The sequence below is a fragment of the Eptatretus burgeri genome, chromosome 2 (assembly GCF_056783735.1).
Source record: "Eptatretus burgeri isolate ZD-2024b chromosome 2, Ebu_testis_v1, whole genome shotgun sequence".
NCBI lineage: Eukaryota > Metazoa > Chordata > Myxini > Myxiniformes > Myxinidae > Eptatretus > Eptatretus burgeri.
Window position 1 is genome coordinate 33463802 of NC_140962.1, and position 12500 is coordinate 33476301.

Here is a 12500-nt window from a genome sequence, read left to right on the forward strand (position 1 = left end):
CCCTCTCTCACCCTTGTCCCTCTCTCACCCTTCGACTTCTCTCACCCCTGTCCCTCTCTCACTCCTCTGCCTCTCTCTCCCCCTTCTGCCTCTCTCACCCATATCCCTCTCTCACCCCTCTGCCTCTCTCACCCCTCTGCCTCTCTCACCCCTCGCCTCTCTCACCCCTCGCCTCTCTCACCTCTCTGCCTCTCTCACCTCTCTTCCTCTCTCACCTCTCTGCCTCTCACCCCTCTGCCTCTCTCACCCCTCTGCCTCTCTCACCCCTCTGCCTCTCTCACCCCTCTGCCTCTCTCACCCCTCTGCCTCTCTCACCCCTCAGCCTCTCTCTCACCCCTCTGCCTCTCTCACCCCTCTGCCTCTCTCACCCCTCTGCCTCTCTCACCCTCTGCCTCTCTCACCCCTCTGCCTCTCTCACCCCTCTGCCTCTCTCACCCCTCTGCCTCTCTCACCCCTCTGCCTCTCTCACCCCTCTGCCTCTCTCACCCTCTGCCTCTCTCACACCTCTCCCTCTCTCACCCCTCTGCCTCTCTCACCCCTCTGCCTCTCTCACCCCTCTGCCTCTCTCACCCCTCTGCCTCTCTCACCCCTCTGCCTCTCTCACCCCTCTGCCTCTCTCACCCCTCTGCCTCTCTCACCCCTCTGCCTCTCTCACCCCTCTGCCTCTCTCACCCCTCTGCCTCTCTCACCCCTCTGCCTCTCTCACCCCTCTGCCTCTCTCACCCCTCTGCCTCTCTCACCCCTCTGCCTCTCTCACCCCTCTGCCTCTCTCACCCCTCTGCCTCTCTCACCCCTCTGCCTCTCTCACCCCTCTGCCTCTCTCACCCCTCTGCCTCTCTCACCCCTCTGCCTCTCTCACCCCTCTGCCTCTCTCACCCCTCTGCCTCTCTCACCCCTCTGCCTCTCTCACCCCTCTGCCTCTCTCACCCCTCTGCCTCTCTCACCCCTCTTCCTCTCTCACCCCTCTGCCTCTCTCACCCCTCTGCCTCTCTCACTCCTCTGCCTCTCTCACTCCTCTGCCTCTCTCTCCCCCTTCTGCCTCTCTCTCCCCCTTCTTCCTCTCTCACCCATATCCCTCTCTCACCCCTCTGCCTCTCTCACCCCTCTGCCTCTCTCACCCCTCTGCCTCTCTCACCCCTCTGCCTCTCTCACCCCTCTGCCTCTCTCACCCTCTGCCTCTCTCACCCCTCTGCCTCTCTCACCCCTCTGCCTCTCTCACCCCTCTGCCTCTCTCACCCCTCTGCCTCTCTCACCCCTCTGCCTCTCTCACCCCTCTGCCTCTCTCACCCCTCTGCCTCTCTCACCCCTCTGCCTCTCTCACGCCTCTGCCTCTCTCCCCCCTCTGCCTCTCTCACCCCTCTGCCTCTCTCACCCCTCTGCCTCTCTCACCCCTCTGCCTCTCTCACCCCTCTGCCTCTCTCACCCCTCTGCCTCTCTCACCCCTCTGCCTCTCTCACCCCTCTGCCTCTCTCACCCTCTGCCTCTCTCACCCCTCTGCCTCTCTCACCCCTCTGCCTCTCTCACCCCTCTGCCTCTCTCACCCCTCTGCCTCTCTCACCCCTCTGCCTCTCTCACCCCTCTGCCTCTCTCACCCCTCTGCCTCTCTCACCCTCTGCCTCTCTCACCCCTCTGCCTCTCTCACCCCTCTGCCTCTCTCACCCTCTGCCTCTCCTCTCTCTCTCACCCCTCTGCCTCTCTCACCCCTCTGCCTCTCTCACCCCTCTGCCTCTCTCACCCCTCTGCCTCTCTCACCCCTCTGCCTCTCTCACCCCTCTGCCTCTCTCACCCCTCTGCCTCTCTCACCCCTCTGCCTCTCTCACCCCTCTGCCTCTCTCACCCCTCTGCCTCTCTCACCCCTCTGCCTCTCTCACCCCTCTGCCTCTCTCACCCCTCTGCCTCTCTCATCCCTCTGCCTCTCTCACCCCTCTGCCTCTCTCACCCCTCTGCCTCTCTCACCCCTCTGCCTCTCTCAGCCCTCTGCCTCTCTCACCGCTCTGCCTCTCTCACCCCTCTGCCTCTCTCACCCCTCTGCCTCTCTCACCCCTCTGCCTCTCTCACCCCTCTGCCTCTCTCACCCCTCTGCCTCTCTCACCCCTCTGCCTCTCTCACCCCTCTGCCTCTCTCACCCCTCTGCCTCTCTCACCCCTCTGCCTCTCTCACCCCTCTGCCTCTCTCACCCCTCTGCCTCTCTCACCCCTCTGCCTCTCTCACCCCTCTGCCTCTCTCACCCCTCTGCCTCTCTCACCCCTCTGCCTCTCTCACCCCTCTCCCTCTCTCCCCCCTCTGCCTCTCTCACCCCTCTGCCTCTCTCACCCCTCTGCCTCTCTCTCACCCCTCTGCCTCTCTCACCCCTCTGCCTCTCTCACCCCTCTGCCTCTCTCACCCCTCTGCCTCTCTCACCCCTCTGCCTCTCTCACCCCTCTGCCTCTCTCACCCCTCTGCCTCTCTCACCCCTCTGCCTCTCTCACCCCTCTGCCTCTCTCACCCCTCTGCCTCTCTCACCCCTCTGCCTCTCTCACCCCTCTGCCTCTCTCACCCCTCTGCCTCTCTCACCCCTCTGCCTCTCTCACCCCTCTGCCTCTCTCACCCCTCTGCCTCTCTCACCCCTCTGCCTCTCTCACCCCTCTGCCTCTCTCACCCCTCTGCCTCTCTCACCCCTCTGCCTCTCTCACCCCTCTGCCTCTCTCACCCCTCTGCCTCTCTCACCCCTCTGCCTCTCACCCTTGTTCCTCTCACCCTTGTGCCTCTCACCCCTCTTCCTCTCTCACCCTTGTTCCTCTCTCACCCCTCTGCCTCTCTCACCCTTCCACATCTCTCTCCCCTCTTCCTCTCTCCCCCTTGTTCCTCTCCCCCTTGTTCCTCTCTCCCCCTTGTGCCTCTCTCCTTGTTCCTCTCTCCTTGTTCCTCTCTCCCGCTTGTGGCTCTGTCCCCCTTGTGCCTCTCTCCCCGTTGTGCCTCTCTCCCCCTTGTTCCTCTCTCCCCCTTGTTCCTCTCTCCCCCTTGTGCCTCTCTCCCCCTTGCGCCTCTCTCCCCCTCCTTCCTCTCTCCCCCTCGTTCCCCTCTCCCCCTTGCGCCTCTCTCCCCCTTGTGCCTCTCTCACCCTTGTTCCTCTCTCACCCCTCTTCCTCTCTCCCCCTTGTGCCTCTCTCCCCCTTGTGCCTCTCTCCCCCTTGTTCCTCTCTCCCCCTTGTTCCTCTCTCTCCCCCTTGTTCCTCTCTCTCCCCCTTGTGCCTCTCTCCCCCTTGTGCCTCTCTCCCCCTTGTTCCTCTCTCCCCCTTGTTCCTCTCTCCCCCTTGTGCCTCTCTCCCCCTTGTGCCTCTCTCCCCCTTGTTCCTCTCTCCCCCTTGTTCCTCTCTCCCCCTTGTGCCTCTCTCACCCTTGTGCCTCTCTCACCCTTGTGCCTCTCTCACCCTTGTGTCTCTCTCCCCCTTGTGCCTCTCTCACCCTTGTTCCTCTCTCCCCCTTGTTCCTCTCTCACTCTTGGTCCTCTCTCACCCCTCTCCCTCTCTCACTCTCTCCCTCTCTCACCCCTCTGCCTCTCTCACCCCTCTGCCTCTCTCACCCCTCTCGCTCTCCCCCCTCTCTCCCTCTCTCACCCCTCTTCCTCTTACCCCTCTCCCTCACTCGCCCCTCTGCTCTCACCCTTGTGCCACTCAAACCCTTGTACCTCTCTCACCCCTCTGCCTCTCTCACCCCTCTGCCTCTCTCACCCCTGTGCCTCTCTCACCCTTCCACTTCTCTCACCCTTCCACCTCTCTCACCCTTCTGCCTCTCACCCCTCTCCCTCTCTCGCCCCTCTGCTCTCACCCTTGTCCCTCTCTCACCCTCTGCGTCCCTCTTCCTCTCTCACCCCTCTCCCTCTCTCACCCCTCTGGCTCTCACCCCTCTGCCTCTCACCCCTCTCCCTCTCTCACCCTTGTGCCTCTCTCACCCTTCGACTTCTCTCACCCCTGTCCCTCTCTCACCCTTGTGCCTCTCTCACCCTTCGACTTCTCTCACCCCTGTCCCTCTCTCACTCCTCTGCCTCTCTCTCCCCCTTCTGCCTCTCTCACCCATATCCCTCTCTCACCCCTCTGCCTCTCTCACCCCTCTGCCTCTCTCACCCCTCTGCCTCTCTCACCCCTCTGCCTCTCTCACCCCTCTGCCTCTCTCACCCCTCTGCCTCTCTCACCCCTCTGCCTCTCTCACCCCTCTCCCTCTCTCGCCCCTCTGCTCTCACCCTTGTGCCTCTCAAACCCTTGTACCTCTCTCACCCCTCTGCCTCTCTCACCCTTCCACTTCTCTCACCCTTCCACTTCTCTCACCCTTCCACCTCTCTCACCCTTCCACCCCTCTCACCCATATCCCTCTCTCACCCTTCCACTTCTCTCACCCTCTGCGTCCCTCTTCCTCTCTCACCCCTCTGCCTCTCTCACCCCTCTGCCTCTCTCACCCCTCTGCCTCTCTCACCCCTCTGCCTCTCTCACCCCTCTTCCTCTCTCACCCCTCTGCCTCTCTCACCCCTCTGCCTCTCTCACCCCTCTGCCTCTCTCACCCCTCTGCCTCTCTCACCCCTCTGCCTCTCTCACCCCTCTGCCTCTCTCACCCCTCAGCCTCTCTCCCCCTTGTGCCTCTCTCACCCTTGTGCCTCTCTCTCCCCTTGTGCCTCTCTCCCCCTCTGTTCCTCTCTCCCCCTTGTGCCTCTCTCCCCCTTGTTCCTCTCACCCCTTGTGCCTCTCTCCTTCTTGTTCCTCTCTCACCCCTATTGCCTCTCTCCCCCTTGTGCCTCTCTCCCCCTCTGTTCCTCTCTCCCCCTTGTTCCTCTCTCCCCCTTGTTCCTCTCTCCCCCTTGTTCCTCTCTCACCCTTGTTCCTCTCTCACCCCTCTGCCTCTCACCCCTCTGCCTCTCACCCCTCTCCCTCTCTCACCCCTCTCCCTCTCTCATCCCTCTGCCTCTCTCACCCCTCTGCCTCTCTCACCCCTCTGCCTCTCTCACCCCTCTTCCTCTCTCACCCCTCTGCCTCTCTCACCCCTCTTCCTCTCTCACCCCTCTTCCTCTCTCACCCCTCTTCCTCTCACCCCTCTGCCTCTCTCACCCCTCTGCCTCTCTCACCCAGCGTCCTCGCTCGCCCCTCTGCCTCTCTCACCCCGCTGCCTCTCTCCCCCTTGTGCCCCTCCCCCTTGTGCCTCTCTCCCCCTTGTGCCACTCTCCCCCTTGTACCTCTCTCGCCCTTGTGCCTCTCTCCCCCTTGTTCCTCTCACCCCCTTGTGCCTCTCTCCTTCTTGTTCCTCTCTCCCCCTTGTGCCTCTCTCCCCCTTGTACCTCTCTCCCCCTTGTTCCTCTCTCCCCCTTGTTCCTCTCTCCCCCTTGTTCCTCTCTCCCCCTTGTTCCTCTCTCCCCATTGTTCCTCTCTCCCCCTTGTTCCTCTCTCCCCCTTGTGCCTCTCTCCCCCTTGTGCCTCTCTCACCCTTGTGCCTCTCTCCCCCTTGTGCCTCTCTCCCCCATTGTGCCTCTCTCCCCCTTGTGCCTCTCTCCCCTTGTGCCTCTCTCCCCCTTGTTCCTCTCTCCCCCTTGTTCCTCTCTCCCCCTTGTTCCTCTCTCCCCCTTGTGCCTCTCTCACCCTTGTTCCTCTCTCCCCCTTGTGCCTCTCTCCCCCTTGTTCCTCTCTCCCCCTTGTGCCTCTCTCCCCCTTGTTCCTCTCTCCCCCTTGTTCCTCTCTCACCCTTGTTCCTCTCTCCCCCTTGTTCCTCTCTCCCCCTTGTGCCTCTCTCCCCCTTGTTCCTCTCTCCCCCTTGTACCTCTCTCCCCCTTGTGCCTCTCTCCCCCTTGTGCCTCTCTCCCCCTTGTGCCTCTCTCCCCCTTGTGCCTCTCTCCCCCTTGTTCCTCTCTCCCCTTGTTCCTCTCTCCCCCTTGTGCCTCTCTCCCCCTTGTTCCTCTCTCCCCCTTGTTCCTCTCTCCCCCTTGTGCCTCTCTCCCCCTTGTTCCTCTCTCCCCCTTGTGCCTCTCTCCCCCTTGTTCCTCTCTCCCCCTTGTTCCTCTCTCTCCCCTTGTGCCTCTCTCCCCCTTGTTCCTCTCTCCCCCTTGTTCCTCTCTCCCCCTTGTTCCTCTCTCACCCTTGTTCCTCTCTCACCCTTGTTCCTCTCTCTCCCCTTGTTCCTCTCTCCCCCTTGTGCCTCTCTCCCCCTTGTGCCTCTCTCCCCCTTGTGCCTCTCTCCCCCTTGTGCCTCTCTCTCCCCTTGTGCCTCTCTCCCCCTTGTGCCTCTCTCCCCCTTGTGCCTCTCTCCCCCTTGTGCCTCTCTCCCCCTTGTTACTCTCTCCCCCTGGTTACTCTCTCCCCCTTGTGCCTCTCTCCCCCTTGTTCCTCTCTCCCCCTTGTGCCTCTCTCCCCTTGTCCTCTCTCTCCCCTTGTGCCTCTCCTTCTTGTTCCTCTCTCCCCCTTGTGCCTCTCTCCCCCTTGTTCCTCTCTCCCCCTTGTTCCTCTCTCCCCCTTGTCCCTCTCTCTCCCCTTGTGCCTCTCTCCCCCTTGTTCCTCTCTCCCCCTTGTTCCTCTCTCCCCCTTGTGCCTCTCTCTCCCCCTTGTGCCTCTCTCTCCCCTTGTTCCTCTCTCCCCTTGTTCCTCTCTCCCCCTTGTGCCTCTCTCACCCTTGTGCCTCTCTCCCCCTTGTTCCTCTCTCTCCCCTTGTGCCTCTCTCACCCTTGAGCCTCTCTCACCCTTGTGCCTCTCTCACCCTTGTGCCTCTCTCCCCCTTGTTCCTCTCTCCCCCTTGTGGCTCTCTCCCCCTTGTTCCTCTCTCACCCTTGTTCCTCTCTCACCCTTGTTCCTCTCTCACCCTTGTTCCTCTCTCACCCTTGTTCCTCTCTCACCCTTGTTCCTCTCTCACCCCTGTTCCTCTCTCACCCCTCTTCCTCTCTCACCCCTCTGCCTCTCTCACCCCTCTGCCTCTCTCACCCCTCTGCCTCTCTCTCCCCTCTTCCTCTCACCCCTCTTCCTCTCTCACCCCTCTTCCTCTCTCACCCCTCTTCCTCTCTCACCCCTCTTCCTCTCTCACCCCTCTTCCTCTCTCACCCCTCTTCCTCTCTCACCCCTCTGCCTCTCTCACCCCTCTGCCTCTCTCACCCCTCTGCCTCTCTCACCCCTCTGCCTCTCTCACCCCTCTGCCTCTCTCACCCCTCTGCCTCTCTCCCCTTGTTCCTCTCTCCCCCTTGTTCCTCTCTCCCCCTTGTGCCTCTCTCACCCTTGTGCCTCTCTCCCCCTTGTTCCTCTCTTCCCCTTGTTCCTCTCTCCCCCTTGTGCCTCTCTCACCCTTGTGCCTCTCTCACCCTTGTGCCTCTCTCACCCTTGTGCCTCTCTCACCCTTGTGCCTCTCTCACCCTTGTGCCTCTCTCACCTTGTTCCTCTCTCCCCCTTGTTCCTCTCTCCCCCTTGTGCCTCTCTCCCCCTTGTTCCTCTCTCCCCCTTGTGCCTCTCACCCTTGTTCCTCTCTCACCCTTGTTCCTCTCTCACCCTTGTTCCTCTCTCACCCTTGTTCCTCTCTCACCCTTGTTCCTCTCTCACCCTTGTTCCTCTCTCTCCCCTGTTCCTCTCTCCCCCCTCTTCCTCTCTCACCCCTCTGCCTCTCTCACCCCTCTGCCTCTCTCACCCCTCTGCCTCTCTCACACCTCTTCCTCTCACCCCTCTTCCTCTCTCACCCCTCTTCCTCTCTCACCCCTCTGCCTCTCTCACCCCTCTGCCTCTCTCACCCCTCTGCCTCTCTCACCCCTCTGCCTCTCTCCCCCTTGTGCCTCTCCCCCTTGTGCCTCTCTCCCCCTTGTGCCTCTCTCCCCCTTGTTCCTCTCTCCCCCTTGTTCCTCTCTCCCCCTTGTGCCTCTCTCCCCCTTGTGCCTCTCTCCCCCTTGTGCCTCTCTCCCCCTTGTGCCTCTCTCCCCCTTGTTCCTCTCACCCCCTTGTGCCTCTCTCCTTCTTGTTCCTCTCTCCCCCTTGTGCCTCTCTCCCCCTTGTTCCTCTCTCCCCCTTGTTCCTCTCTCCCCCTTGTTCCTCTCTCCCCCTTGTTCCTCTCTCCCCCTTGTTCCTCTCTCCCCCTTGTTCCTCTCTCCCCCTTGTGCCTCTCCCCCTTGTTACTCTCTCCCTCTTGTTCCTCTCTCCCTCTTGTTCCTCTCTCCCCCCTGTGCCTCTCTCCTTCTTGTTCCTCTCTCCCCTTGTACCTCTCTCCCCCTTGTTCCTCTCTCCCCCTTGTTCCTCTCTCCCCCTTGTTCCTCTCCCCCTTGTTCCTCTCTCCCCCTTGTTCCTCTCTCCCCCTTGTGCCTCTCTCCCCCTTGTTCCTCTCTCCCCCTTGTTCCTCTCTCCCCCTTGTGCCTCTCCTTCTTGTTCCTCTCTCCCCCTTGTGCCTCTCTCCCCCTTGTTCCTCTCTCCCCCTTGTGCCTCTCCTTGTTCCTCTCTCCCCCTTGTGCCTCTCTCCCCCTTGTGCCTCTCTCCCCCTTGTGCCTCTCTCCCCCTTGTTCCTCTCTCCCCCTTGTGCCTCTCTCCTTCTTGTTCCTCTCTCCCCCTTGTACCTCTCTCCCCCTTGTTCCTCTCTCACCCTTGTTCCTCTCTCACCCTTGTTCCTCTCTCACCCTTGTTCCTCTCTCCCCCTTGTTCCTCTCTCACCCTTGTTCCTCTCTCACCCCTCTGCCTCTCACTCTCTCACCCCTCTCCCTCTCTCATCCCTCTTCCTCTCACCCCTCTCCCTCTCTCGCCCCTCTGCTCTCACCCTTGTGCCTCTCAAACCCTTGTACCTCTCTCACCCCTCTGCCTCTCTCACCCTTCCACCTCTCTCACCCTTCTGCCTCTCACCCTTGTCCCTCTCTCACCCTTCCACTTCTCTCACCCTCTGCATCCCTCTTCCTCTCTCACCCCTGTCCCTCTCTCACCCCTGTCCCTCTCTCTCCCCCTTGTTCCTCTCTCCCCCTGTGCCTCTCTCCTTCTTGTTCCTCTCTCCCCCTTGTGCCTCTCTCCCCCTTGTTCCTCTCTCCCCCTTGTTCCTTTCCCCCTTGATCCTCTCTCCCCCTTGTGCCTCTCTCTCCCTTGGTGCTCTCTCCCCCTTGTTCCTCTCTCACCCTTGTTCCTCTCTCACCCTTGTTCCTCTCTCACCCTTGTTCCTCTCTCACCCTTGTTCCTCTCTCACCCCTCTGCTTCTCTCACCCTTGTGCCTCTCTCACCCTTCTACTTCTCTCACCCCTCTGCCTCTCTCCCCCTTCTACTTCTCTCACCCCTCTGCCTCTCTCCCCCTTCTACTTCTCTCACCCCTCTGCCTCTCTTCCCCTTCTGCCTCCCTCCCCTCCCTCTCTCCCCCATATCTCTTCCCTCTCTCTTCCCTCCCTTTCTCCCCCTCCCCTCCCTTTCTCCCCCTCCTCCCTTTCTCCCCCTCCCTCCCTCTCTCCCCCTCCCTCTCTCTCCCCTCCCTCCCTTCCCCCTCCCTCCCCTCCCTCCCTTCCCCCCTCCCTCCCCTCCCTCTCCCTCCCCCCTCCCTTCCTCCCTGCCCTCCCTCTCTCCCCCTCCCCTCCTCTCTCTCTCCTCCTCCTCCCCTCCCTCTCTCTCTCCTCACTCTCTCCCTCCCCCGCCCTCTCCCTCCCTCCCCTCACTCCCTCTTCCTCTATCTTGGTGTTCAACTCTGCGGTTGTTTCCCTTCTCTCTCTCTTCTGTTCCTTTTGAGTCCTGTTATGTCCTGATCAATTCAGTGTACTTTCTCTTCCCTGAGTCTCGTCCATGCACACAAAAAAAAAAGACCAAAAAAACCACAATTGAAGCGACGCACGCACACCTCCCCATCCCTTCCAGAATGAGTGTGGGTGACTAAAGTCATTTTTTTATCAATTATTAGACGGCCGGTGAACCCTTTGGGTTCCCGCTGACAGCAGTTGATGAAAAAAAAAAAAGATAGCTCCAGCAAACTACACCGCTGAGGTTTGCATTGATCAAATTCTCCCAGAGTACTTGACTGAATCGGGAATTGATTTTTTAAGAATTATTTTCGTTGCCAGATTTGAAAGAAACTTGATACTGCACATCGCAGGAGAATGGTGAGTCAGGTGGGCCGAAAATTTTTGTGCTATCCTGTACCGTTTTGGCTGTATTTCGGGGACATACATACATCCAAGATGAGAGTTTTAGTGAAATATAAATGACTCAGCAACTCAGGTTTTCGTTCGTGGTCACTTTTAATCTGTCAAACAATCGGGAAATTGCCGTTTAATAACATGAAAATATCATACCCTTTCAATTCCATCCGATAAAAACGCAGTAATAAACAGCACACAAAGGAATTTACAGGGAGTTTACTTGTCAACTCATTGCAAAATATACAGTGTTGACAGCTGTATCTAAACAGGTATTCCTCTCTCTCATGTGGCACACACCATAACTTCATCTAGTATCTGAGTTGCTGGTGGACCACAGCAGCATCAAATGAGTAACAGAGAGAGGGACTTAGTTGTGAAGCTTATCAAAAAGTACAGTACATCTTATTGAGGGCAATGGGAAAAATGCTCAACTGGGGAAGAGGTTTTTCTTAGTTGACTCAGACTTTTGCCAAATCCAAACTGTCCAATTATTTAAAAATCAAAACGAAACAAAACCAGCTCTTGCTGGAAACAGCAAAACGAAAATTTTAGGCGCTTGATTTTACCAATCATTTTTTGTTCTTGGCAATATTGTCAAGGACTCACTTGACAAAGGATGATGCACTCTATGTCATCATATAGTCATCGCACTGTCACATCAGCTTTACATTCAAGTGACCCCCCCCCCCCCCATTTTTGTTGCTTACTTCACAGCATCACCAATTTCCAGAACAGCATGTTCCTTTGGTACAATCTTCACCAAAGCCCACAGGCCCAGCATGCATCAAACCTCAGGACGAACAAAGCCCAGAAGATCTGATGTTGAAGCTCCATCATGAATTAGTGATGTTAAAGGAGGAAGTTTGTGTGCGATTTCTGCAGTTCAGTTTGAATCTTGCTCGTGATAGGACGATGAAGAGGTTTGGAGTTATGCCAATTTCGACCAACATTGCTCATTAGGGCAGGCCAAGACCTCAAAATTTACGGCAAAGGCCAAACAAGAAGATTTCAAAAAAAGATGGCAAAATGAAAAGCAGGAAGAAAAAATAATAATTAGATGGCCCTTTGGATTTGTGAAAATGTACTTGGGCCATGACTGCAAGTAAGATAGGAGTTTACTGTGAGATGTTGACAGAGGGGGTAATGACAGCAGGTCAGCAAGGTTGGAGATCAATAAGGGTATCCCCTGCTCTGTGTAGTATCAGGTCCATAAGGTTGGGAAAAACCTTGGTTGTTTGGAGTGGGCAATGGCCAGGCTATGCTGGACACCACTGTTCGTGGCACTCCACCCACCACAGATCCCGTTGTGTACACATCCTCATAAGTCTGTGTTACCACAGTTGTGGCATTGTCAGCACCCTGCATTATGTTTGTCAGTGCTCTGCCTGGAATCTGGCCATATTCAAACCTAAGGTCCTGGTCTCCAAGAAATTGTGTGAGTACACCACTGGGAAGTGTTGTTGAGGGCAGGAAGCTTGATAAGGAGCCTGGCAAGGCTTGAGGTCCCGCAATAGTGGCAGAGGTTGGCATCGTATTAAAGATGTCCCTGTATGATGAAACTGCAAGGTTATTGAGGAGCGATAGACCGGGCACAAAATCCGTGGGTGGGATGCAGTCAGTGCCTTTGACTGAGGGGAAGATGTCTGTTGGGTGAAAGCGCTCAGCAGCAAAACTGGAATTTGCTGAGTAAGGGAAGTCCATGGCAGTGTACTCCCGTTGCTGGTATTGTTTAAGTGACTCTTCGTTGGTGTGCCGCTGCCGATGCTGTTCCAACATCTGCATTAGCGCCTTCTTCACACCAGCATTTGGATCTGCAGACTCATCATCATCATCATCATCATCCTCAAACTCAGGTGGGGGTTCAGGAGGTTCAGGTGGACGGTGCTCAGGGGGTGTGGCATGGAGGACACGTTCAGGAGGATGGCTTGGTTCGGGGAGTCGGCAAAGCTGCTCCTCTGCTCGCGTCGTTGGGCCAGGAGTGTCATCACACTCTATTCCTAAGAAAATGATGGAAAAGACATGTTAATATGCTGTGAACAATTGAGGGGAAAAAAAATTTGCTGCGTCAAGATGGGAAGTAGTCATGCTCTGTCTTTGATCAATATTTTATACAAACTTTTTCCAAGTACTTTTTTCTCTTCCGACTCAATCGTCTTACAAATGAGTGCTATTTTTTTTTTTACATGAAACAGCCTGTGAGATTGTAAATATGCACTCATCATTAATTAGCTTTGCAGAGGACTTCCTTCCTGTTTTCTGAGCAAGGTGTAAGTTCAGTAAACCTTGCTTTGCTGAATTTTTTCCAGCTCGATGCCACTGGTTTTCCCACGAGTTAGCTCGTTTTCAAGCAATGGATAACCAATCTGATGACCAATCTTAATTTGATAACCAATCCTTTTTGTGTGAAAACAATTTAATGAATGAT

The 12500-nt window shown here is 57.4% G+C and overlaps 2 protein-coding genes and 1 long non-coding RNA gene across 8 annotated transcripts in view; 2 read left to right on the plus strand and 1 right to left on the minus strand.

The window, feature by feature from the left end:
* The window catches only part of LOC147031772 (uncharacterized), a gene marked incomplete at its 5' end in the record, with an annotated part of 13138 nt that extends 2103 nt beyond the window's left edge, over positions 1 to 11035 (plus strand). Inside the window, 5 exons of the mRNA XM_085859803.1 lie at positions 452 to 529; positions 908 to 1060; positions 1592 to 1636; positions 3385 to 3483; positions 10790 to 11035. Of these exons, the coding sequence (XP_085715929.1) occupies positions 452 to 529; positions 908 to 1060; positions 1592 to 1636; positions 3385 to 3483; positions 10790 to 11035 (621 nt within the window). The remainder of the gene's footprint in view (positions 1 to 451; positions 530 to 907; positions 1061 to 1591; positions 1637 to 3384; positions 3484 to 10789) is intronic.
* Positions 1 to 12500, plus strand: part of LOC147031771 (uncharacterized) — a 143383-nt gene that overhangs the window by 66763 nt on the left and 64120 nt on the right. The gene's annotated exons all lie outside the window — the stretch shown is intronic.
* Positions 10156 to 12500, minus strand: part of LOC147031773 (cyclin-dependent kinase 13-like) — a 182107-nt gene continuing 179762 nt past the window's right edge. For all 5 annotated transcript variants that reach the window (XM_085867306.1, XM_085867298.1, XM_085867291.1 and 2 more), the window contains one exon: positions 10156 to 12072. In XM_085867306.1, coding sequence (XP_085723432.1) covers positions 11246 to 12072 — 827 coding nt within the window. In that variant the 3' untranslated portion in view covers positions 10156 to 11245. The remainder of the gene's footprint in view (positions 12073 to 12500) is intronic.